Source organism: Haliotis cracherodii, unplaced genomic scaffold (genome assembly GCF_022045235.1).
Source record: "Haliotis cracherodii isolate W230 unplaced genomic scaffold, xgHalCrac1.p SCAF_15, whole genome shotgun sequence".
Lineage (NCBI taxonomy): Eukaryota > Metazoa > Mollusca > Gastropoda > Lepetellida > Haliotidae > Haliotis > Haliotis cracherodii.
Window position 1 is genome coordinate 16680762 of NW_027266270.1, and position 27658 is coordinate 16708419.

General features: G+C 39.6%; 2 protein-coding genes across 2 annotated transcripts in view; one reads left to right on the forward strand and one right to left on the reverse strand.

The window, feature by feature from the left end:
* The window catches only part of LOC139462326 (glucose-induced degradation protein 8 homolog), a 303774-nt gene that overhangs the window by 150263 nt on the left and 125853 nt on the right, over positions 1 to 27658 (reverse strand). The window lies entirely within an intron of this gene.
* LOC139462325 (pneumococcal serine-rich repeat protein-like) lies at positions 3428 to 25856 on the forward strand. Its single transcript, XM_071243961.1, has 12 exons — positions 3428 to 3573; positions 10393 to 10492; positions 11788 to 11903; positions 12315 to 12393; positions 14251 to 14372; positions 15111 to 15183; positions 17441 to 17565; positions 18287 to 18359; positions 20142 to 20284; positions 20988 to 21060; positions 23881 to 24002; positions 24385 to 25856. The coding sequence occupies exons 1-12, from the start codon at positions 3444 to 3446 to the stop codon at positions 24453 to 24455; spliced, it is 1227 nt and encodes a 408-aa protein (XP_071100062.1). The 5' UTR covers positions 3428 to 3443; the 3' UTR covers positions 24456 to 25856.

A 27658-nucleotide genomic window follows, 5' to 3' on the forward strand; every position in this document is an offset into this window, starting at 1 on the left:
TATGAGTTTTGATATATTAATGCACTTGAAGTATTGGTAATTTGATATCCTCTATATGTGTTATAACAGAAATGAAAGTTTGAATGTTCCAACGCACAAAAACAGTTTACATAAATATTATATCTGGTAATATATATGCAAATCAGTTAAAATATGTGCGCGTTATTCACACAGAATGAACAGTAATAGCCTGGGTTCCTCAACGAGTAGACAGACGAGGGCCAATTTCTCGCAGATGGAATGACTTGACAATATTTACGATATCTAAATATTAAGATAATTACTTGAAACTGAACGTAATGCGCGACCTGCAACTGTCCGTCTGTCATTCATCGCTAATATAAGAAACTGTACACGATTGTAAAGAGTTCTAGTTTGTTCTTGACCGTGACGATTCCGAGGTAGAATAGGTCTCAGCAACCCATACTTGCCGTTAAAGGCGCCTATGCTTGTCGTAAAAGGCGACTAACGGGATCGGTTGGTCAGGCTCGCTGACTTGGTTGAAGCATGTCATCGATCCCAAATGCGTGGATCGATGCTCATGATGTCAATCACTGGATTGTCTGGTCCAGACTCGATTATTTACAGACCGCCGTCATATTGCTGGAATATTGCTGAGTGCGGCGTTAAACAACAAACAAACAAACAAATGTTTTGTTCTTAATGTATTTTACTTGGAAATCTCTTACTTATTTTATAAAAGGCATCAGTTATTAAATAGTCATGTTACAGTGACCAAACAATTGGATCTTATAACCATGTTGTAACTACATACCAAATTTACATATAGTCAAGCGTTGTAGCATTAAAATTTGTCAATATCATATCTTCCAAACCAAGTTTCAAACATAAGTAGTTAGGTTTGTCAGCACCATACCCGTGCTCGTGGTTTTCATCGAAGTGGTAAACGTCTGAGACCTGCATTTCTTCGGGCTTTCCACCCACATTAAGCTGACACGCCTTGATATAACTGGAATACTGTTAAAAGCGGCGTTAAACCCACCTCACTCACTCACTCACTCACTCAAACATTAGTATCTGTTCATATACTGAGGGGCAAAAGAAAGTATACCGAGTTTGTTTTTTATGCAACTGAAAATTGAAAGAACTTTTGTGAAATATGATTATGTTAAATATTGAACCAGCACTTGTTCCGGCAACAGTTTGTTTAAAAAGTAATCTGTGGATGGGTAATTTGGTGTAAAAGTAAAATGACTCGAAGAAGACTGGGGTTCATCTTGTGCCATGATGCGTTCATGAGCGTCGGTTCGCACAACATACCTAATACCTTATAAATGAGTAATTCTTCATAGGTCAACAAAAGTCCTTTTGGCTCCAAAGGAGAACGACGAATTGCAAAAAAAACCTCAAAACTGGGAACAGTCCATTAAATGTCAATACGTTACACGGAAATGAATACCCTGTACTCAACAATATCTTCTGTTTGCCAGTTTAATTCCATAAAAACAGGGGCGGTCGGGTAGCCTAGTGGTTAAAGCGTTCGCTCGTCACGCCGAAGACCCGGGTTCGACATGGGTACAATGTGTGAAGCCCATTAGTGGTGTCCCCCGCCGTGATATTGCTAGCGCTGGAATATTGCTAAAAGCGGCGTAAAACCTCACTCACTCACTCACTTCATAAAAACAAAGTTGTTTAAGGACTTATTCTGTGTACAAGTTGACATCTTGAACGGAGGCTGGTTGGTTTGTTGTTTAACGCCGCACTCAGCAATATTCCAGCTATATGACGGCGGTCTGTAAATAATCGAGTCTTGACCAGACAATCTAGTGATTGACATCATGAGCATCGATCCACGCAATTTGGATCGATGACAACTAAGTCAGAGAGCCTGACCACCCGATCCCGTAAGTCGCCTTTTACGACAATCATAGTCGCCTTTAACGGCAAGCATGAGTTGCTGAAGACCTATTCTACCCCGGACCTTCACGGGTCTGAACGGAGGTGGGACAACGGTATGAGGAATAGCGCCAACACGCACTGCAGTACGGTAACGGTAAAGGGGGATGACAACATAAGAGGGGTCGACTCATGATAATTTAATTTACTCGCAATCTGACTTGCACATGTCAGCCCACGTCATCAGAAGCGCTCGTGTCACTGCTGATGGTCACACCTATAGGTGGGACTATTGCCAGCTGAAGTCCATCACGTGACCAGTATTTTCGTTGACGATAGTAGTGGAGCTTATGGAAATGTAATGGAGTAATTAATATTTAACCCTAACCACAAACACTCGAATGGGGCATTAAAACCAGGAGCCGTTCATCCAAGCAGATATGATGGTGACAAGATCGATGTAGAGTACAGGTGAGGCTGTACAAGATCGATTTACTGTGTTATTTGGTGCACTGTAAATGTTTGCCTCCAAAATGTAATATTTTAGTGGCATGGCAAATATTATGACCTTTCTTACATCTCAATTTAATAGTTTGAATCTACTTTAGAAACTTTTATTGAAAACGAAAAGATGTTTATCTCCTAATCATGGGTACTGCTATCACATTTCTCTGGAACAACACTACAGTTTCCATTCCGTCGCTATAGGACTCAGATATTGCACATTTTGGTTTTCATTAAAAGTAGAAATTTCATTATCAAAGCGTTTGTATTTAGAAAACGTTCTAGGCTGTTATTTTTTGGGGGTTTAACTTATCAATATTCCAGCTACTTCAGATAATCGAGTCTAGACCGGTATTTGATATCACGAGGAACGTGCACAACCGTCGAGGAACGATGCCACGCTAGGAAAATCGTTGGGCGTGACGACCCGATCCATTAAGGTCACCCCTTACAGCAAGATGTACAGTGCTGGTCTGAAGCAAGGTGCCTGGCGGTGGATTTGTGGTTGATGCATGTCATCGATCCCAATTGCGCGGACCAATGCTTATGATATCAATCACTGGATTGCCTGGTCCAGACTCGATTACTTACAGACCGCCGTCCTATAGCTATAATAGTTCTCAGTGCGGTGTTAAACAACAAACATTTTTTGTCCAATGCTTATTGGTTCATAATAGTCCGACCTATTCTATCCTCGATCATTAGGGTCGGTTCATAATAGTGTATCATTTTATTATAAATATTATAATAAATAGTTTAGTCAGTGTTGGCAAGCACATGTACTGACTGGGATGGGCAGTTCCACCTCAGCTATCAGATCATTTAGCAGACTTGTGTATGTGGCCTGTTGCACACGCCATCTATTGTTAATCCATCTCTTGTCAATGAAGCTTGGCTGTAGCTTGCATGCATGGTTGCAGGAACAAGTTTACGTAAACCTTTGATTTTTATACCCAGTAAGATGTTAGGTCCCCAAATTTATATATAAATATTCAACACAACTTCCTTGTTTGAAATACTGTCCAATTACTGAGAGCTATTGCGTAACAGATGAAGATCATGTGACTGAAAATGTCGGTGTCATGGTAGCGGGTGTTACTTATAGGCGTGCGCGCTGTACCAGGTTGCAGTTCCAACCCATCATTCCACATCAGGGTTATCTGAGTCAATCATCAGTCATGTTGAGACTGGGTGCAGTTGCTCTCCTCCTTGGTAAGATATCTTCATTGTATTTTTATATTCACGTACTTGCGGGAAATAACTCTCTGTGTTATTGATAATGATAATTGTATCGTTGAGACATTGGAATTATACAATCGTCATACAAGTTTACAGATTATTTTACTTTAGTGCTGCAGAGAAAGGTTCAAGTGTTTCAGTGATGTGTTTTTATTTACCAAATTCTTATTTCAGAATTTACATGCGGCTTTAATATAAACTGAGGAGCAAAACTAACTATACTTCTCAGATGATTATATCAAGCGTTTGATTTTCAATTCAAAATGTCTTAACTTAGTGGTGATATATCCATAAAAGTAACTTACGGCTTTTAGTCGGAACTCAACGAAAGCTTCTACATGTTTTTCTTAAAGAATATAATTTGATTTGACATTTAAAAGATAATTCGTATAATACATAACTTAGACATCTCATTTTTTTAGAAATCAATATTTTTTTCGACACAAATTTTCATTTCAAACACGGTGGGCATCATGTAGTAGCAAATTCATTTCTGACCCCAGTCTTCATTGTACCAATTCAATTTTTTTACAAAATTACCCAGCCACACACTACTTTTAAAAACTGTTGCAAGAATGTGTTATGATTAAATGGTTAAATTACATTTCACAAAAGTTCTTTTAATATTCAATTACATAAAAAATAAACTCGGAATACATCCTTTTGTACCTCGGGGGCCACGGGTGGCCCAGTCGTCAATTCGCTGTGCAGAGTTGCGTCCCTTCCGCGCGCCAGAAACTTATGATCGTGGGTTCAAATCTCGGTTCGCCCCGATTATGTTTCTACGTTTGTCATCCGTGCTCGTAGGTTTCACCAAAGTGGTAAACGTTTACGGTCTGACCCAAAATACAGGGAAACATCTTTTTTATCCGGAGTTGTATTGATTTAAATAGACCTCGATAGACCAACCTGAGTTATAGGACCCGTGAAGATCTGGGGTAGAATAGGTCTTCAGCAACCCATGCTTGCCGTAAAAGGCGATTATGCTTGTCATAAAGGCGACTAACGGGATCGGATGGTCAAGCTCGCTGACGTGGTTGATGCATGTCTTCGCAAGCCAATTGCGTGTACGATGCTCATTATGTCAATCACTGGATTGTCTGGTCTAGACTCGATTATTTACAGACCGCCGTCACATAGCTGGAACATTGCTGAGTGCGTCGTCAAACAGCAAACAAACAAACAAACAAACAAACAAAACGTAACATGGCAACGAGCACCTGCATGTCTTTCAGCTTGCAATGTTATGAAATGTGCTGACATGTTTAATCGATTCTGAAGTTCTGACTGAACGAGACAGGGTAGTTCATGACTCATCATGGGCGTGTATTTTAGAATCTGCGCAGTATCTGTTTGAATGCTTTGAGCGGGATTTTAATGCGGATGTGTGTGTGGGTGTATCGGTATGGGTGTGGGTGTGGGTGTGGGCGTGGATGTGGGTGTAGTAATATACAAAGTTGCAACTAATTTTTCCTTTCTTTTTTTATATATATTTTAAATGTACCATTATGTAATAAGTGTCTCGTAGGCCAACTGGCCGGGTGCTGTTTTTTTAATGAAATGTTTATATGTCCATATATTTAGTAGTGCAGCATGTGACACTTTAATAAAATAATTTTCTTCTTCTTCTTCTTCTTCTTCAGTATAAAGATCATGAGTTTACTGATGAACAATTTCCTCCCAATTACTAGATGATGCATGGGAGAGATAGGCATATATGTCATATTTTGCCGTTGTTTAAGTTAGAAAGAGATCTGGTGTCGAGGAATATCAATCATAATGGTACAAAGCAGACACAACAACCTGCATCGATGGTGAAGTAATTGTTATCTTACCCTTATCAGTCACAGACGAATTCTGCGATTCCGCGATTTGCAGAAAATGTAACTTACCACAAAATTGCAGAGAAATCGCAGAATTTGCATTTTTATCAATCGAGACACTAAGTTTCATTATTTTAAGCTTTTCTGTCAAATTTATTCCTCGAATGATGACCAAGCACATCCAAACATACGAAATATGAATCCTGCAATGAAACGAAATTTGAAATAGATAATGCGCAGTTAATTTACGTATTGTGTACGCCATTGTTATTAACTGTGATATAAGTATATAAGGGACGTGTGGCTCAGGTTTTAAATGCATCTGTGTAGAGTTGCGTCCCTTGAGCTAACCAGGAACCTATGATTATGGATTTGAATACGTGTTCATCCTGATTATGTTTCTACATGTAGGTTTGTCAGCACCATCCGATACCTGCATCACTTCGGGTTTTCCTCCCACATTGAGCTGACACGCCGTGATATATCTGGAATAATGTTAAAAGCGGTGTTAAACCCAAATCATCCCCCGACTATAGTTCTTTAGATACAAAACCGGTAGGGAGGCACAATGTATGTCTTGATGCCTGATTTTATCTTGATGGTGTTGTTACAGCATTATACGTACTTAGCATTTTACCTCCCAAAAATGTGCTTACTTTTCTCTGTAAAGCCTTTTGAGCGATGATGTTGATCGTTAAAATAAATTACTAAAATCCAGCAAATATTTCATTTCCGTGTTTGTAAGTCGATACAGAGGGTTGTTCGTAAATGACCTAACACTAGATGTCATACGAGGCACTGGTGAGACAATATGGGACAAAAGCTCATTAGTGCCGCAGTACTGTACATTTTCATCGCAAAAATGTCGCGAAAGATTCTAGAAAATGACACGATAGACTTGCGATAGTGCCCCAAAGTGCAACGATATTAGACACACATTAGTGGCGGTGCACTAATCAAAAAACCTTAAATATGGTGGTCGTTTAAATGGATCAAACAAAACCTTTACAACACAATTCCAAATGTTAGCGTTGTACTATATATGCAAATAGGTAAAAACCTGCACAAGCAGATATGACCTTAGATTTCAAATGTGTAGCGATGCTTGGTGTTATGATGTCACAATGCTGTCTTAGTCAAAGAACATATAGTTACTTTTCAAATGTTATTGTCTTAAGCCACGAGTGCCGGTCGTGAATATTTCACAGGATGACATATATTTGACGATATGTTAGTATAGTTTTTGCTTTGCGTGGATCGATGCTCCTGACGTCAATCACTAGACTGCATGGTTTAAACTATTCTACCCCGGATCGTCACTGCTCCCATCCTTTAATTAGTAACGATAAACACCGTAAACAATGTGTTCACATCACAATACTTTGGCAGCTGATCAAACAACACCATTTCAATTTAAGTTACACGGAATTATGTTTTGCAATGATTGCAAATACCTCGACCATAGCAAACACGGATTAACAAGTTTTAAAGTATAGAAGACTGAATATGTTCACACTCCAGCCAAATAGCCTGTTGATAATTGATTTCCATTTCGTTAAAACCATCCTTTAGAAATTTATGAAACTTTTTATTTATTTATTTTAAATTCTATTTTATTTCACACGAGGTGCCACGATTCATGATGATTAGCCCAGAGGGAATTGCGCCACCTCATGCTTCAGTGACTACGTTATGGTCTAGAGACGCAATTCAGTGAATGCCGGTACAACGACTGGCAACTAATTATATTTTATCGATTTAAACTTTCGTTTGATTTTCCATCTCCACATTTATTGATTTAGCAGGCTGTGCATTTTTCTCGTGCATTTGCATGAGTTCAGTTTCCAAACAATGCGAGTGGTTTTTTTTCACTTTCCATCAATCGACACATTCCTGCATCAACTGAACTGGATCACACAATCCAGTAATTGACATCATGAGCATCGATCCACGCAATTGGTTGGTTGGTTGCTTGGTTGGTTGTTTAACGCCGCACTGAGCAATATTCCAGCTACATTGTATATGACGGCGGTCTTTAAATAATCGAATCTGGACCAGACAATCCAGTGATTGTTATGAGCCTCGATGACATGCATCACCAAGTCAGCGAGCCTGACCACCCGATCCCGTTAGTCGCCTCTTACGACAAGAATGGGTTGCTTAAGTCCTATTCTACCCCAGATATTCATGGTAGTCAGAACAGGCCCTAGTAGCACACACCCAAAAAGTAACGATATACTCTGTAGAAGCATGTATATGTATATTTGTGGACCAGGAAGGAGTTGGTCTCAAGTCTAAAAAAAATCATACATGGAAGTTTACACTGTTTCTTTCATGCTGATTGGTTGAATGGGCAGTCACGTGATCTGATATTTGGAGTTCACACACCTGTGAACGGACAAAAAAAGTTCACACGATGTGATCAATTTATTGTGAAATTGATCGTGTGAACTTTACAGAGTTTACATGAAACAAAATAGATTGTCCTTACGGTGATTTGGATATGGAATGGCTTTCTTTCAATACTAATAACGCAAGTAAAAAGAATTAATTCTGTAAAATTACTGAGGTGAACGAAATTGATTTATTGAGCGATATTGACTTTGATGCTTTGTTTTCGGAAATGACAGGAATCTAGCAACAATGAAAACAATGTAGTACCCTGCTCAGATGTGGTCGCTGACACAAAGCAAACGTGACTGCTCCTGATCAATCCCAAACTAAATCCCGATTCACTATCGTATCGGGCAAAAAAATTAGTATTTTGAGAAACCATAAAACATAAATATAAATTTAAAAAAAACAAAAACAACAACTTGCCTACCTGTTTTACCGATTGGTCATCGGAGACGAGAAAATATCCGTAAACAGAATCAGAAATCTACTATTCCGATTTGTGAGTTGGCCGACCTTCTGCGTGCAACCTAGGTCCAGAAGCGGCGGCACATGAGGAGTGACGGGAAACTCACAAGCTCCGAGGTTCACACAGTTTAACAAGCGCTTTTAAATCGTTCACACTTCAATGAACCCATCCAAACAAAGTTGATTTTCTGTTGATTTCTGTTCTGTGAAAATGTGTTCTAAACACACACCTAACCGCATTCCTTGTCCCAACATTTGGTGCTTTGGGGTCTAAAAAGGATTAGGATTGTCTTTGACAACGTATTTAGATTCCAGTTCAAATTCTAGTACTTTTTCGGGATGAGTTCGATCCTGGATTCGAACCCACACTCTCAGGGTGAGGCACCCAATCGCCAGAACGTGTTTACACTTGATTCCCAGTATTATTCAGTGTGAGTCATACACCATGCATTGTGTTGAATGTCCCCGATACATAGAGGAAGTGAAATGAAGGGAAACCATGACGCCATCAATTCTACCATAACACTGAAGAAATTCCAAATCAAAACATAAGGTTGAAGAAATTCCAAATAAAAACATGAGGTAGCTGATCTCTAGATAATCCCGTGAAGATCTAGGGTAGAAGAGGCCTTCAACAACCCATAAAAGGCGAGCGTAAGAGGCGGCTAACGGGATCGGGTGGTTATTGCTCATGCTGTTCATCTGGTTGTTACTTTCTTGTCAGAAAAGGTTCTTTGTTGTTGTTGTTGTTGTTCTTAAGGTTCTTTGTTGTTGTTGTTGTTGTTTAATGCCACAATCAACAATTATCGGGTGGCAGGCTCGCTGACTTGGTTGAAGTATGTCATCGTATCCCGTCATCGTATCCCAGTTGCGTGGTTGCTGTAAAAGGCGACTATGCTTGTCATAAGAAGCGACTAACGGGATCGGGTGGTCAGACTCGCTGACTTGGTTGATGCATGTCATCGTATCCCAATTGCGTGGATCGATCCTCGTGACATCTGAATTGTCTGGTGCAGACACGATTATTTTCAGACCGCCGTCATATAGCTGGAATACTGATAATAGTTATAAAGAATTTCTAAAGGATACTTTACACGAAATGGAAATCAATTTTCAACAGGGCAAATGGTTGGACTGTTACCATAATGAATCTTCAGAATACTATACTTTAGAACCCCGTAATGATCAAGGTATTTGCATCATTCATAAAACATAATTTAATGTTACTTAAATTCAAATTGTGTCAGCTTAAAACCTACCAAACCATAGCGTCCAATAGGCGAGCTGTCTAACCACTACACATACGCAGACGCGTAGATAATTGGTGCGTGAGTTTGTTTTCACGCCGCTGTCAACAGTATTTAAGTTATATCATTATATCATGGCGTATCAGCTCAATGTGGATGGAAAACACGAGGTTATGAAGGAACCAGACGTTGAACTATTTGATGAAACCCACGAGCAGGGTGCTGAAGTTAGAAACAATCCAGGGATTCGAACCCACGATCAACCTACGGTTTCTGGCACCCGTGAAGAGTCCGGGGTAGAATAGGTCTTCAGCAACCCATGCTTGCCATAAAAGGCGACTATGCTTGTGGTAAAAGGCGACTAACGGGATCGGGTGGTCAGGCTCGCTGACTTGGTTGATTCATGTCATCGATCCCAATTGCGTGGATCGATGTTCATGATGTAAATCACTGTATTGTCTGGTCCAGACTCGATTATTTACAGACCGCCGTCATATAACTGGAATATTGCTGAGCGCGGCGTGAAACAACAAACAAACAAACAAACTATTGGAAACAGCGATCCACGCCGTCAGGGAATAATGGCAAGCACTCAACTAAGCCTGACCACCCGATCCATTTGGTCGTCTCTTATAATTACCACTAGCACAGGCTGATGGGGACCAATTCCAATCCCAGCACTCAGGCTTGGTGACTTGATTGATTGCTTGTGGGACTTTCACCATAGTGAAAACCACTGCTTTAATTATCTAGGCCTGATTAGATTATTTACACGCCGCAGTGATATAGCTCGAATACTGTTGACTGTGTACAACAACAACAAACACTATTTTGTAATGTTATGTCATTTCTATTTCCAGTCTTCTTTCCCGCTGCCTTGTCAGAGACTTGCGCTGTCTGCAAGACAAAGTATGCCACAGCTAAGTCTGATGCAGGATCTGACAACGGTCAAAAGTGCACGTGAGTGAATAGGTTTGACTCAAGCGTGTTTTTCCAACAGCAAGCATAACCTATTATGTTTGTTGCATGTTTCTAGACAAGAGTAGGATCCTATTGCTATGTTGTCCCGGGGGTGCAGCTTGGTTAATTTTAACTGTAAGCAAAACTAAACATACGAAGGCCCGCTAGGAGTTTGGCGATGGGGGTGATGTCCCCCTAGAAACGTTTTTAAAACAGATGCTCTAAAACGCTATTTCCTGCATTTTGGCCCGTTTATGTTAGTTTTTCTTAACAAATACTGTTTTTTGATTGTTTGTTTGTTTGTTTGTTATTAACGCCGCACTCAGTAATATTCCAGCTGTATGACGTCGCTCTGTAAATAATCCAGACAAGACAATGCAGTGATGCAGTGATCAATACAAACAATCGTTCTGATCAAGAATATGTATTTCTTGTATTGTGGACTTAAGTTGGGAATTATATTAATCCCTCTGAGGACACAGTAGCTAATGTTACCTCAATATTGGTATCTGATACTCGGAACCTGGGATCTCTCTCTGAGGCTTTGCATTGAATCGAGGCTTTGCACTGAATCGAGGCTTGGTTTCATTTTACGCATGATATGTCTCATTGGTCAAAGTCAGGCAGTACACTAATGTTATTTAAAACAACACCAATTATCTAATTTAAGAGGATCTTGACAAAACTTTAGACACGTGTTTAAAAGGTTTACTCGGGGACCTGACAACTGAAAATATGATGTTCACGATGTCAATAACTGGATTGTCTGGTCCAGACTCGATTATTTTCAGACCGCCGTCATATAGCTGAAATAATGCTGAGTGCGGCGTAAAACTACAAACCAACCAACCAAGTACAATGATAAATTCATAAAATGAAACCAATCCGTTAAATCAGGAATTACATGAATAAAACGACCATATACAATACAGATTTTAATTAAACGAAACTTTAATTCGATTGAAACCAACTGAATTATAACGTAAGGAGTAATCCTGATCTGTATCTTTAGCCCCGTGAAGATCCGGGATAGAAAAGGTCTTCAGCAACCCATGCTTGCCGTAAAAGGCGACTATGCTTTTCGTAAGAGGCGACTGACGGGATTGGGTGGTCAGACTCGCTGACTTGGTTGATGCATGTCATCGTATCCCAATTGCGTGGATCGATCCTCGTGACATCTGAATTGTCTGGTCTAGACACGATTATTTTCAGACCGCCGTCATATAGCTGGAATACTGATTAGTTTTTTAATTCATATCTGGGTTAAGAACCAGTTGTTGTTTCTTCTGTTTTAGTGCGCTCAGCGCCTACCTGACTTGCCTCGAGACCTCTGCTAAAGATGACGATGGGTGTCCTCTACCAAGTGCTGACACAGACGCCATCGAGGCTGATTACACAGACGCCTCTTGCTGTAAGTGCACGTAGAAACATCTGTGTTTGTTGGTTTGGTTTGCGGAATACCAATTCTAAGACGGAGCTTCACAGCGGGACTGGATTGTCTGGTCCAGACTCGATCATTTACAGACCGTCGTCATATAGCTGGAATATTGCTGAGAGCGGCGTTAAACAACAAACCAACCAAATCTTTCAGCGGGAACAGTTGATAAATAAACAATACTGTTTCGTATCAACTAACACAGGCGATGGAATGGCCTAATGGTTAAAGCAACAGATCGTGTCCGATTCACCACATGGGTATTTTGACGTAAAGTCGACTATGCTTGTCGAAAATCAGGCTCGCTGACTTGGTTGATGCATGTCATCGTTCCCACAGCAAACAAAAAAAAAAAAAATATGAATCGATGACATTTTTCTGTTGCAGCGAGTTCGTTCAACGACACCTGTATCTGTCAGAAGACCTTCTGGAAAACTGTCCAAACAGATGACACTGCTACCTGCAGGTGCGTATGCCGAATATTCAATCACATCAGAACGCTGGTGAAGATGAGCGGCCATAACACAGCCTCTCAGTATCAATTTCATCCATTGAAAAGTTGTCAAATTTACATTCTCATACATAAATAAATGATATTTTACCTCTTTCTTGACGATAAGAAATTCTGTGTCAAGTAACGCTTATTTCACGTAAGTCAATGCGTTCTTTAAATTATGCAATACATCTTGGATTTTCTTCATTGACAGAATGAGTATTTAATTCTCGACAAGTTTAAACAAGTTTATACAAGTTTATACAAGTTAAAACAAGTAAAAATAATTTCCCAGCAAGGTATCTCTGTTTAAAACTGGATATAAAGATATACGTTCCAATAAACCAGTTTGCCACCCAGAGATTTCTAATTAATACATGGCCAAAATAATTTGAGGGATTTTATTATTATATAAGCGTTGGTCAATCTATGAAAGACACCAGCGACCCAGAGATGTGACGTGAAGAGTTGCGTCCCTTATCCGCTAGGAGTCGCTGGTAGTGGGTCTGATCGTGATCCTTGATTTTCCAACACAATTCCGGGTTAGAATAGGTCTTCAGCAACCCATGCTTGCCATAAAAGGCGACTATGCTTGTCGTAAAAGGCGACTAACGGGATCGGGTGGTCAGGCTCGCTGACTTGGTTGATGCATGTCATCGATCCCGATTGCGTGGATCGATGCTCATGATATTAACCACTGGATTGTCTGGTCCAGACTTGATTATTCACAGACCGCCGTCATATAGCTGGAATATTGCTGGGTGCGGCGTTAAACAACAAACCAACCAACCAACCAATCCAGCACAATATGGGGACATCCACTTTCGTCTACACTTCGTTACATCTACAGTGTTATCAAACAAAGTTATGCACCAGTGATGAGAGGGATAATAAGCTGACTGCTTCAGAAACAAAGTTGACTAGTTAGTGTGGCACAAGATAAAGAAGAATAAGAAACAGATGAATATATATTGAAGATATATTTCAATATTTAATTGATGGAACAGGACATTTTCTATCAATTCACGGAGAAATACAATACTGAATTTAATTTTCTTAACTATCTAAGTCTGATCCAGTCTATGAAGCAACACTGTCGACAGTAGGGCAATCAGAAGCTGCAGGAACTTGAGCAACCCATGCTTGCCGTAAAAGGCGACAATGCTTGTCGTAAGAGGCGACTAACGGGATCGGGTGGTCGGGTTCGTTGACTTGGTTGATGCATGTCATCGTATCCCAATTGCGTACATCGATGCTCGTGATATCAATCACTGGATTGTGTGGTCCGGACTCGATTATTTGCAGGTTAGTGTAGTTTAGTGAGTTGGTTTGGTTTAAGGTCGCTTGAATTATTTTAGTTATGGCATGAAAAATAATAGCTCGGGGGAACCGCCAATGAGAAACAGGACGTAGACATTTGGTGAAATCCACCAACACCACTAAAGGCGGATACTGACACGGCTAAGTCACACATCTAAGAAACAACAAATTGTGGCGTATGACCACTGAGACACCAGTGTCATCTATTGTACTTGACTCTTGTGACCCGTGAAGTTTCCGGGGTAAAATAGGTCTTCAGCAACCCATGCTTGCCATAAAAGGTGACTATGCTTGTCGTAAAAGGCGACTAACGGGATCGGGTGGTCGGGTTCGCTGACTTGGTTGATGCATGTCATCGATCCAAATTGCGTGGATCGATGCTCATGACATTAATCACTGGATTGTCTGGTCCAGACTCGATTATTTACAGACCGCCGTCATATAGCTGGAATATTGCTGAGTGCGGCGTTAAACAACAAGCCAACCAACCAACTTGACTCTTGTCCACAGGGTAGCCAAGGTGTACCTGACTTGTATGAAGGGGAAGACCGCAATGGCTTGTGACGGCACTTCCTCTGTTGCTACTCTGACTGCTGGTGTGGAGACAAGGATGAAGGCTCTCTCGGGATGCAGTATGTACATTTATTGTATACACCCAATGGATCCGAGATTCAAATTTGAAAGCGCACTGACTCCTTGAAGATCCGGGGTAGAATAGATCTTCAGCAACCCATGCTTGCCGTAAAAAGGGACTATGCTTGTCGTAAGAGGCGACTAATGGGATCGAGTGATCAGGCTCGCTGACTTGGTTGATGCATGTCACCGTATCCCAAGTGCGTGTACGATGCTCATGATGTCAATCACTGGATTGTGTGGCCGAGACTCGATTATTTACAGACCACCGTCATACAGCTGGAATATTGCTGAGTGCGGTGTTCAACAACAAACACACAAACCAATAAAATGAAAGCACACTGAGGGATGGATGGTCTGTTATAATTTTGATTGTAATAGTGAGTGAATGAGATGGGTTTAACGCCACTTTTAACAGTATTCCAGTTATATCGCGGCGTGTCAGCTTAATGTGGGAGGAAAGCCCGAAGTGATGCAGGTCTCAACCACTTCGGTAAAACCCACAAGCACGGGTATGGTGCTGACAAACCTAGAAACATAATCGGGGCGAACCGGGATTCGAACCCACAATCATAGGTTTCTGGCGTGTCCAGGGGAAGCAACTCTGCACAGCTGAGCGCGGCGTTTAACAACCATCAATCCAACAAAATCGGGTTCCTCAACAAACTGGAAAAATAGTGAAATCATGTAAACTATAATGATTTACACTTAAGTCACTCGCACGGTGTATATTTCAGCTATCAGCCCACCCTGCCAGTGTGAAATTAATGTCATGAAAGCGGACATGTCCACCGACCTCAAGAAATGCACGTGTGTATAATTGATACTTATGACTGATTATTCAGGTTACTACGAGTATTCTGACAAGAACACGATTTTCTCAATTTTCTCAAATGCATCAATGGATTGTAATATTTTGGACGAATTTTCCTCTTTAAAACTAATTTTACAGTGAATAATTTAATATGTTAAATGATGATTATTTCATGTCATCTTTTTGGGGGGGTTCCTGAACATGGTGAGCACATGGGGTTTTATTAAAAATTAACAGGACTTATTCAATGGACAATTTTTCTTTTGAACATAATATTTAACATCATGACACAAAAACTGTTACTAAATGAGTCATCTAATTTCCCCATATTTGTGAATGAGAAGAAACAATGTGAATTTGACAAGCACAATAATTTATTGTGTGTGAAACATAAATACATAGGATATATGTAAACAATAAATTATCATTTCAGTAGTTCTACAAATATTTGCATTTTAATACCCTTGTAATTTTACATTGTTATTTTACTGCAACAATTACCTCCAAACTTTATTCTTTTGTTATTTTATCAGATTAAAAGTTAAGACTTACTGATAATAGGTAATTTAAAATTAACATTTTCTTTTTTTTTATCTTCATGAAAACAAGACATAATGATAAATATGTATTTCAGTGACCTGTTCATATGTTATTTGGTTTTGTAAAAAGTATTAAAATTAAAATTAGACATTGCTAATGTAAAGAAATGAGGTTTATGGTAAAATGTTTTAAGAGGACACCTTGTTAGTCATTTCTTCATCACCCATAAAGTTCAGTTTTTCTTTACTTACAATGTTTTGAAAATCTACACATTAGAATAATTTAAGGTCTCTGACTAAAATAGCGACACAGCTTTATACTCCTAGGCAGCCAATTAGACTATGTCAAAAAAATAAACCTTGTAATGGGGGTAACCTTGTAAAGACCTTGTAATGGGGGTATAATAAATAAAAATACATTTCCTATTTTGTCATATGTCCAGTTTATCATCCCAAAAAGTGCTATATAATTATCATTAAAATTAAGCTAGCTATGCATATTGGGGCTCTTTATCTGCTATGAAAATATAACAATTGCATTATCAAAGAAGTGTTTTTTTTAGTAAACATGGTAAATAATAAATCTTTAGTTTAAAAAATATACTTGAGACAAACATAATTCTACATACCTTAATGCTCTGTATTGTCTGTTAATTCTGAAAATAATTAACTGATATATTGAGTTTCTACCTAAAACTAATAATATGAATTTAATTTTGAGATTATTTCATCCTATCTAAAATATAAAATATATTTTGAGATGCATAAATGTACATCATTGTTGAAACCAAAATATTGTTTTTGAAAAAATACCTAATAAGGTTGATTGGTGCCCACCATCTTTATCTTCATCATTTTGTCTGCTCCCTATAAGAAATCAAAATAGTTAAGAAAAAATATAAATACATATATTACTTTCTTGAGTTTTTATAGATTTAGGTATTACTTAATACATTCAAGTTTAAACGGGGTAATGTTTTTGCATAATGAGTTTCTTAATTGTCCTGAGATAGTATGTTTAAATATGAAATTTAAGTCTCAATTATTTTGATATTACTTTGAAATATGTTTTTGATCGATCGGCTCTTGATCAACAATTCGTTATAACGGGACATTCCTTATGTGGTTGATAGTTGTTGTTTTTAAATACCAAACAATATGGTTTGTTTCACTGTTTCATCGGCATTTATATGAATTATTTAATGTTCATTAGCTTTGTTATTAGCCTTGAAAACGAGGTGCTCACCTGGTGCCGTAATATAGACGCGGTATCTTGCCTCGGTTACCATCTTCTCATTCTGCAACTGAATCTGGTACATTGGGAAGCCGACATTCTCTGATATATCTCCACATAAAACACCCCTTTTTCCCCCACAAATATTCTCTAGGTCACAAACTTTCGGAGATGGAAACATTGTCACTACGGTAATGTTTTGCCATCTGGAGATTTCCTGTACTAGACGACCTCGGGTATCCCCGATCCGAAAATAGTGCCGTCAATTATTTTTAGCCAGCCAATCAAAACGCGATGACACAACTCTCCACTCTCAGCCAGCCAATCAGATTGGGTGAAAAAAATAAACAACTGCGACTAAACCACTGCTGGCGATTGAAGATCAGGCCCTGTTATGGGAGAAACATGAATATTGTTACTTGACAATAGCTTAGTATGTCCGATTATATATACTATTCATCACATATTTACATTTTGCAGTGCCTACAAGACACAGTTTAGCTGCCTGTATGGATTGAGTACCGGGGACACGTGTGATCCAGGGACGAATCTCGCCGATCTGAAGACTGACGCTGCAGCTTCTGTCACTGGAGTAACTTCATGCAGTGAGTGTTGTTGATGCAGGGGCGTTGCTAAGCAATTCCCTAGCATTTCTATTTTTCTTCTGATGGTTATCTTCACTTATTCATTCAGTTTTGTTTGTTTGTTTGTTTGTTTGTTTGTTTGTTTGTTTGTATTTACAGCTATTTGGTGGCGGTCTAAATAATCGAGTCTGGATCAGACAATCCAGTGATTGACATCACGATTGGTTGGTTGGTTGGTTGTTTAACGCGGCACTCAGCAATATTCCAGCTGTATGACCGTGGTCCATAAATAATCGAGTCTGGACCAGACAATCCAGTGATTTATATCACGAGCAACAATCCACGAAATTGGGATCGATGACATGCATCAACCAAGTCAGCGAGCCTGGCCACAGGATCCCGTTAGTCGCCTTTTACGACAAGCATAGTCACCTTTTACGACAAGCATGGGTTGCTGAAGACCTATTCTACCCCGGAATCTTCACGGGTCCATCGATCAACATAATTGGGATACGATGACATGCATCAACAAAGTCGGCGAGCCTGCCCACCCGATCCCGTTAGTCGCCTCTCACGACAAGCATTGGTTGCTGTAGACCTTTTCTACCCCGGACATTCACGAGTCGATTGATTCAGTAGATACACTGACATCACCTAAAATAAAAGTTGACGTGTTTTAAGAAAGATTTACATTTATCTGAACAATAGCTATTGATTTAAATTTGCATTTGTTTCTTTGAAGCTTTCGATGACACGTGTTCATGCCAGAGAAGCTATGATGCTGCCGCCAAGAGCAATGATGCAGAAAAGTGCACGTATGTCATAGTCGATATAATCTCACCACTCATAGAAGTACAGTAAAGTACGGTTATAACGAACTCAAAGGGACTACTAATTTCTGTTCGTTATAACCGTAGTTCGTTATAAGCATATATACAGTATAACTACAACAAATAGTCGGGACAAAAAGGTGAGTTCGTTATATCCGTCAGTTCGTTATAAGCGTGTTCGTTATAACCGTAGTTTACTGGATTATAAAACTAGTTTGGTTAACGTTATTTCAACAGATGCCCGTGCGCTTAGGTTTGATGGGACAAAAAAGGAGAAACAACACATTCATAAAAAAATAGCTGTTGAGGGGAGGTCATTTAATATGTGGTGGGTTAGTTGTGGGGCAGGGATGTTTTTTGAAAAACATAATGAATTTCCGAAAAAAAGGCATTTGTCCAAAATGTTCTTCACTGAACATTCTGGATGTTCTATAAATAGACACTTGCTATCCTTGACCTGACCACATCGTATGTATCGTCTTCGCTGGGCAACGTTTGCAACGGTGTAGTCGGTCCAACCTGTTGATGTTGACGACAGAGTTCGGATATCCCGACGCATCGCCAAACGACATATCACAGCATGGTCTTCATGCATATGGCGGCGGAAACCCGTGAAGATCCAAGGTAGAATAGGTCTTCATAAGCCATGCTTGCCGTAAGAGGCGACTATGCTTGTCGCAAGAGGCGACTAACGGGACCGGGTGGTCAGGCTCGCTGACTTGGTAGATACATGCCATCGATCCCAATTGCATGGATCGATGCTCATGATGTCAATCACTTGAATGTCTGGCCTAGACTCGATTATTTACAGCTGAAATTTATTTATAGCTGAAATATTGCTGATTGCGGCGTAAAACAACAAGCCAACCAACCACTTGTGTTGATCGATGCTCATGATGTCAATCACTGGATTGTCCAATCTCATTAAATTCAAATCTTAGTTCTGGCTACCGCTAACCAAAGATCTGAGGACATCCCATTACGGGTCACGTCAGAACGACCTTTCATCCAACCAGTCGGAGCGTCGCTTTTTTCTAACTATGCAACCTCGAAATATTTAACAGAGGGTATTACGAACGACAGTCACGGGATTTATGCTTATATCCATACAATCTAGACCAACTATAAGCCATTCCAGAATAATCTCTTGGTCAGTTTAAAAAGTTTTAATCGAAAATACGTCAAAATGTGTTTCGAAGCGTAGTCTCCTGTTTGAAACTAGTGTCGTAAAGCTTTAGAAAGCTGCCTTCTGATTGGCTAATGTCGATTTCTTGTCAGTCATCTCATTGATCGGTCAAAGTTCGCGAAAGGTCGTTATGACGTGACCCGTAAAGAGATGTCCTCAGATCTTTGTTTAGCGGTAGCGAAAACTAAGATCTGATATTAATGAGATTGTGGATTGTCTGGTCAAGATGATGGGTGTCTTCGTATACCAATTGCGTGTACGATGCTCATTATGTCAATCACTTGATTGTCTGGTCTAGACTCGATTATTTACAGCTGGAATATTGCTGAGTACGGCATTTAACAACAAACAAACAACAAGCATAGCATTTATTCACCCGATGAAGGAGTAAGTGCAGTATATATTCCGAAACGTTGTGTTCCTCATAATAAAGAAGTAAACATCCATAAAATCTCTTCCTCGTGTGTATCAAATCTAAATGCCATTCAAAGACCTATCATACTACTTTCGCTTAGATCGCGTAGCGTGCGTGAAGGTACGCATGTATCTGTGTATGATACTTACATCTATGTTTGGTGCAGGGCGAGAAAGGCGGAACTGAGCTGCCTCGGAACAGCAAAGGCATCTACTGGCTGCGACGGATCAACTTCCAAAAGCGCTATTGCCACTGCATCCGAGAACGCACGCGCCGCACTAACCAATGCCTCAGCCGCAGACTGTCCAGGTGAGTCAGCTGATATACATAGACACAATGGAAAATGTTAAGCGTATATGTTTGTCCTGGTCTTGGACACCTTAACCAACACAGTGTCAAGTGTTACAAATACCCCGGGGTGCACTGCAATTATCTGTGCAGAGTTGTGGCCCTTTGGCGTGCAAGTAGTCCTGCACTATGACTATGGAATATATTTATTTTATGAATAAAAATAATCTAGAAACGCATACAAAAGCAAGTTTAGCAAGCTAGCTATATTCCACAGAATAAGGATATTGTGTAATAAAAGATTTCAGACACTAAATGTTAGTCTAGCGTGCAGGGAACGTGTGTTCGAATCCAAGATCCCAGTCTCAAACAGAAGTGCTGCTGAAAACAAGAATATTCGAGTTTGATGTGCTAAAACATGCATATTCGAGTTTGATGTGCTCCAAACAAGAATATTCGAGTTTGATGTGCTCCAAACAAGCATATGCTAATTCGATGTGCTCAAAACAAGCATATTCGAGTTTGATGGGCTCCAAACAAGAATATGCGAATTCGATGTGCTCAAAACAAGCATATTCGACCGGCTGGGCTCAAAACAAGCATATTCGAGTTTGAATATGCTTAAAAACTAGCAAATTCGAGTTCACAGTCCCTGAATACAAGTTGATTGGAGTTTGACATGCTAAAAACACATATTCGAGTTTGATGTGGTTTTATGTTTTAGCTCCCTCCAGTACTTGCCAGTGTCAGATTACCGCGGCCAAGGAAGATAACAGCGACTCCACCAATTACTGCCGGTAAGCTCCGCTTCATAATATCGTAATCATGATTATGTTAAATTTAGAAGCTATTACTTTAGACATGTATATCTAAACGTGGTTTAAGGATTAGAACTAAATGACATTTCGTAGGTCAATTGAAGAACTCCAGCTATATAACGGGGGGCTTTAAATAATCGTGTATGGACCAGATAATCCAGATATCAATATCACGAGCATCAATCCACGCAATTGGGATCATTGCAATTGATGGCATGCATCAACCAAGTCAGCGAGCCTGACCAGCCGATCCTGTTAGTCGCCTCTTACGACAAGCAGAGTCGCCTTTTACAGCAAGTATGGGTTGCTGAAGACCTATTCTACCCCTGATCTTCACGGGTCCCACGCAATTGAGATCGATGACATGCATCAACCAAGTCAGCGAGGATGACCACCCAATCCCGTTAATCGCCTCTTACGGCAATAGTCTGGTCATTCTGTAATTTAACCTCAAGAAAATTGCAGCAGAATACTTTACGACTGTTTCCTTTTAATTGAATGTATTTGAGTTTGTATTAAAAAGTCTACCAAAATCACCCTTCGGGAAAATGGTTAATTCCCGCATCAAAAAAGATAAAAACCAACGAGGAGAATATGGCATCTACGGGCCGCCGTACATCAAGAAGAGCTCGCAAAGGGACATAATTCGTAGTGATCCTGCTAGTGCCTTGGAAAATATTCAGAAAAAAAACAACGATAACGGAGCCGTATTATTTTATGGTAAGTTGACAAACACACATTTATTTAAAAATGTAATTAATAATGATGAAAATAATAGCAGTTGGCTTCCAATACACTTCTAACATGCCCATCAACCATAAATTGTGTAGCGTCGTCTGCTATGTAGTAACTACGGCCGCACCAGCAGAGAACATGTGTGTTAAACACGAACGATAACCTTATTCCTGTCTTTTATAAATTCATCCAACATTGTTACAATTATTAGAAACATAATTATGTGAAAAATTATATCGAAAAGTGGACCCTCCTTGATAAAATAAAAAATGTATGGAAGCCCATGACTGACATGATGTATAACCATTTGCGTAATGCGTACGTAATTTGCAATTCATTAAATTCATTACGTTTTACAACCAATCTTGACAATATTGATATCGGAACAAGTTACCTATTTCTAAAACACCCGATATTGACATTTCTCGTCTTGAGTGCATTTGTTTTACTGTTTAAAGTCACAAAATTAACTCTTTTAACCGGCTTGTAACTTTTTTTTGGTCTGGGAAATTGGTGAAAAACGGAACCAGGAAAATTCAGCAAATGCAGATGTAACTACTTGAAATATATAGGAATTTAAACAACTTTACTCTCTTTTGGCACGATGCTGTAAGACATGTTTCTTCTTTCAGAATTACGGCTACCATTCTGGAACGGCATGATCTCAGACAACAGCGCCAGTGGATTCTGTCTCCGTTTCTTGACTTGAAGCTAAATTTGTATCAGGAGTAGACCAAATACTGTCCCCAAAGATTGTTTGGAATACAGTGAGGCACTTGTGTGTTTATTCGCCGAAGGCCCGGGTTCGATTCCCCACATGAGTGCAATGCGTGAAGCCCATTTCTGGTGTCCCTCGGGGCAATCTCATTAAAATCAAATCTTTGTACTCGCTACCGCCAAACAAAGATCTGAAGACATCCAATTAGGGGTCGCTTCAGAACGACCTTTCATCCGACCAATCAGAGCGTCGCTTACCAGATCATGAAAAAGACAGTCGGAACGTGTTTTCTAATCATGCAACCACGAAACGTTTGACACGGGGTATTCCGAACGACAGTTACGGGTTTTATGATTATATCCATACAATCTAGGCCATCTATAAGCCATTCCAGAGTGTTCTTCTTATCAGTTTTAATTTTTTTAAACACCCACATTTAGGTGATAGTACATTCAGTTCTTAAAATGATATATGAAGTGTGATTATCTTACATTTGTATATAATATGTATGACTTCATTCCAATATTTATTTGAAACTCTATGGCAACATTTAACTTCTCGGCCACTCTTCATATATGTCCTCTGTTTGACCTTGAACTATTAATAGTGAATTAAATTGTCCCTGTGATATTTTTTATAAAGTAAATAAAAGTTGTATACCCAGATTGTTCTTTAATTTAGTTATATTAGAATGAAAACTATAATAAATTTGAATCTCTTCCTTCCTACAAATATCCAAGAATACGAAAATACGAATTATATAGGCCTATATCTTGTGACCTTGAGAAAGGTCAATCCCATGAGTTGATTTTGGTAGACTTTTTTCCCCTGAAAGCTGACATGCTACCAAATAACATAGAGTATGATTTAATTCTGTTGCAATTTTCTTGAGGTTGGCCTTTTATTCGACCAAAATGACCAGACTACAAGCATAGTCGCCTTTTACAGCAAGCATGGGTTGCTGAAGATCTATTCTACCCCGTATCTTCTCGGGGCAGAGGATGTGTAATTGATAGGAACTAACATGCCATGTTGTAAGATGCGTTAGGGGTCTCATGGGATACCTTGCAACAACCAGCACGTTTTATTTAGCGTGCATGCAACATCACCACAGTGCACATGTACAGGCGCGGAGATTATCTGTACAGAGTTGCGTCCCTCAATTGTGTCAGGATTTGCTGGTTAATTTTCCCATAGTCGCATTTTACAACCACCATGGGTTGCTGAAGAACTATTCTGACCCGGATCTTCAAGGGGCGTGTGTACATGTATGTATATCACATCATCTCTGTGTTGTTGGGGTGTACATGTTTTGACTGATGAAGAATATCGTCTTGGTCTTACAGCATGCTCGGGGACCTAAAAACCTGCCTGTCCGCAATCACCACTCCCACCGAGGCCGGATGCACTAGCACCACCCAGGCCAGCCTGCTCGCCAGCACAACGGAAATGCACACGACAGCAATGTGTAAGTGTTACTTTTAACCATTATGCCATTACGACCCGTGAAAACCCGGGGTAGAAGAGGTCTTCAGCAACCCATGCTTGCAATAAAAGGCGACTGTGCTTGTCGTTAGAGGCAACTAACGGATTCGGGTGGTCAGGCTCGCTGACTTGGTTGATGCATGTCATCGATCCCAATTGCGTGGATCGATGCTCATGATGTCAATCACTGGATTGTCTGGTTCAGACTCGATTATTTACAGACCGCCGTCATATAACTGGAATAAACAACAAACTAACCAACCAATTATGTCATTACATGCCGGCCGCCATTGCATGTTGTCATTACTCTCTGCATCCGCCAATCATTTGATGATCCTAACAAAATTTGGAATTTCTATTTTCAGGTGCCGCGGACCACGTGACCTTTGTGATGACGTCACTGCTGGCGTCGCTGTTTGCCAGCATGTTTCTGTAAAAGCCTCTACCGGTCGTGCATGAAGTCGACAATTGCTCCTCGTTGCTCCCTCTCGTCAGTTGTTCTGACCGCTGCTCTTCAGAATCACTTAAAGGTCTTTTGAATGAACATCCTTCACATAAATAATTTCATAGATTGTGTCTACAGTATCAAGAATTTTCTTAGATGAACTTTCTATGCTATTTCTACTCTATCAATCCTTTAATCGCATGGCAAATCGGGTTGATTTATGCACACATTGCACACACTTTAACATTAATACATTGCAGTATGTAGTGAGTATACAGTACACAGTTAGAGAATGCAATGTCTGGTTCATGATATGGTCGAAGCTTATGACGTGTCCGGCGATCTGTCGCTTGTCACTGACCACAGTAACTTGACCACATTAAAATATTCTAATGCATACTACAAGAAACGTTGTAAACTAATACCAACCAATCGATTTAAACTCCAATTCAAAAGTTGCTCAAATAACGCTCAGTAAACTTTATTCACATTTGTTTAATATCTCAATGACGTACTGTATACCTCAATGTAATAGTAAGAAATTGAAACCAATATTTTATTGTCCTGACTATCTGGAAGGCCTTACCCGGTAATACCTATAATATACTGCAATACATTAATTAAGGCTAGCGATAATGGTAAAACATATCAAATATCTCACGTGTTTAATTTGAACTTGCTAATAGTTATCCTCTCGCTTGTGATAGATTCAGTTCAGTTGTGAGCTATTAATCTTATGTTCTATTAAAAAACATCTGCCTGTTCATTTCGAAGCAAATATTTTAATATAATTATTTGACAGATTCCGTGAACTTCATATGCATAACATACTTATACATGTCTACTCATACTGTGGAACACTGTTGTTTTAAAAAAGGGCGACAAAACCCTTTCAACAACCCAAGGAATATAATCAGAGTCCATTGTATGCTTCCCATTGTATCATAAGTATGTGTTAATGAATCACTGTCGGAAATATACGATTTAAGACATGTAAAAAGAATACAAAGAAATCTTGGATGATAAAGGTGTATTTTGCGGAAATCAACATGGTACGCGAGCACTGCTTACCACACATATGGAAAGCTGTTCACACAATGGAACTAACAATTGTAAATTATTTGACAAGAACTTATTAGCTGTATGTTTGTTATTGGTCACGTGAAGACGTTTTGGCGGCATCCCCGATAGAACAAAATTGGTGCAATGCATGACGTTAATGCCTCTCATCATTGTATGTCAACATTTTCTAATCCAAAATACACTGTGACATATTTTGTTACAGTATACATTTATAAGAACTCGGATTGTGTTTGTATATTTCAACCCACGTGGTCCGTGCCCTGATGACGTGTTGAGTTTCTGATTGTATATATCAGCTGTTCCACTGAAATAAACGGCACTGATCACGAAATTGTGTGTGTGTGTGTGTTTTGTTACCCTCGGCATAAAATGCGGGGGGATATAGCGATCAGCCAGTCTGTCTGTCCGTCTGTCCGTAATCATTTCCTTTTCCGGGGCAGAACTCGAAAACCATTCAGTGTATTTGATTGAAACTTGGCGAATCTATCAGGCACATACTGAAGTGGTGCCTTTTGATATTTTGGGATTTTTCTAATTTTTATTGTTGTAAATTTTTATGGAATGAAGTTGGACATAGACTCAATTGGCGATGGGGTTCGTTTCCGGGGCAGAATTCGAAAACCATTCAGTGTATTTGATCGAAACTTGGCAAATCTATCAGGCACATACTGAAGTGATGCCTTTTGATATTTTGGGATTTTTCTAATTTTTATTTTTTTAAATTTTTATGGAATGTAGTTGGACATAGACTCAATTGGGGATGGGGTTCGTTTCCGGGGCAGAATTCGAAAACCATTCAGTGTATTTGATCGAAACTTGGCAAATCTATCAGGCACATACTGAAGTGATGCCTTTTGATATTTTGGGATTTTTCTAATTTTTATTTTTTTAAATTTTTATGGAAAGAAGTTGGACATAGACTCAATTTGGGATGGGGTTTTGTTTCCGGGGCAGAATTCGAAAACCATTCAGTGTATTTGATCGAAACTTGGCAAATCTATCAGGCACATACTGAAGTGATGCCTTTTGATATTTTGGGAGTTTTCTAATTTTTAGTGTTGTAAATTTTTATGGGATGAAGTTGGACATAGACTCAATTCGGGATGGGGTTCGTTTCCGGGGCAGAATTCGAAAACAATTCAGTGTATTTGATCGAAACTTGGCAAATCTATCAGGCACATACTGAAGTGGTGCCTTTTGATATAAAAAAAATACGAATTTTTATTTTTCACAATTTTTATGGAAAGAAGTTGGATCTAATCTCCATTGGGGAATGGGTTCGTTTCCGGGCCAGAATTCGAAAACCATTCAGTGGGTAAACAATGTATGCTTCTTAAAGAACTGAAGTGATGCCTTTTGATATTTTGGGATTTTTCTAATTTTTATTTTTTTAAATTTTTATGGAAAGAAGTTGGACATAGACTCAATTGGGGATGGGGTTTTGTTTCCAAATACGAATTTTTATTTTTCACAATTTGTATGGAAAGAAGTTGGATCTAATCTCCATTGGGGAATGGGTTCGTTTCCGGGCCAGAATTCGAAAACCATTCAGTGGGTAAACAATGTATGCTTCTTAAAGAACATTGGACTGTTGACTTATTACATAGAGAATTGCACATTTACTAGTGGTTACTTTAAAGACAGCTGCCGGGGGGATATGTCATCTTTCTGATGACTCTTGTTTATAATCCCAACGCTTGGTCACAGTAATATTTGGTGAGTCTAAACACGTATACATCGAAACCTCGTTTAAGGCTTGTTTCATCCCGGGGCACAGGTGCGTCCCTTAAGTTCGAATCCCGGTTCGCTCCGATCATACTTACATCACTGAGTCAGGCACAGTTGCTCGGTTGTATACGGAACCGCGATTCGCTTTCCTACGATTGCATTTTCTAATCCCGCTTAAATCCCGGTTCGCCCCGATTATGTTTCTAGGTTTGTCAGCACCATACCCGTGCTCGTGGGTTTCACCGAAGTGGTAAACATCTGAGACCTGCATCACTTCGGGCTTTCCTCCCACATTAAGCTGACACGCCGCGATATAACCGGAATACTCTTAAAACCGGCGTTAAATCCAACTCACTCACTCACTTTGTTTCATCCCCTTAATG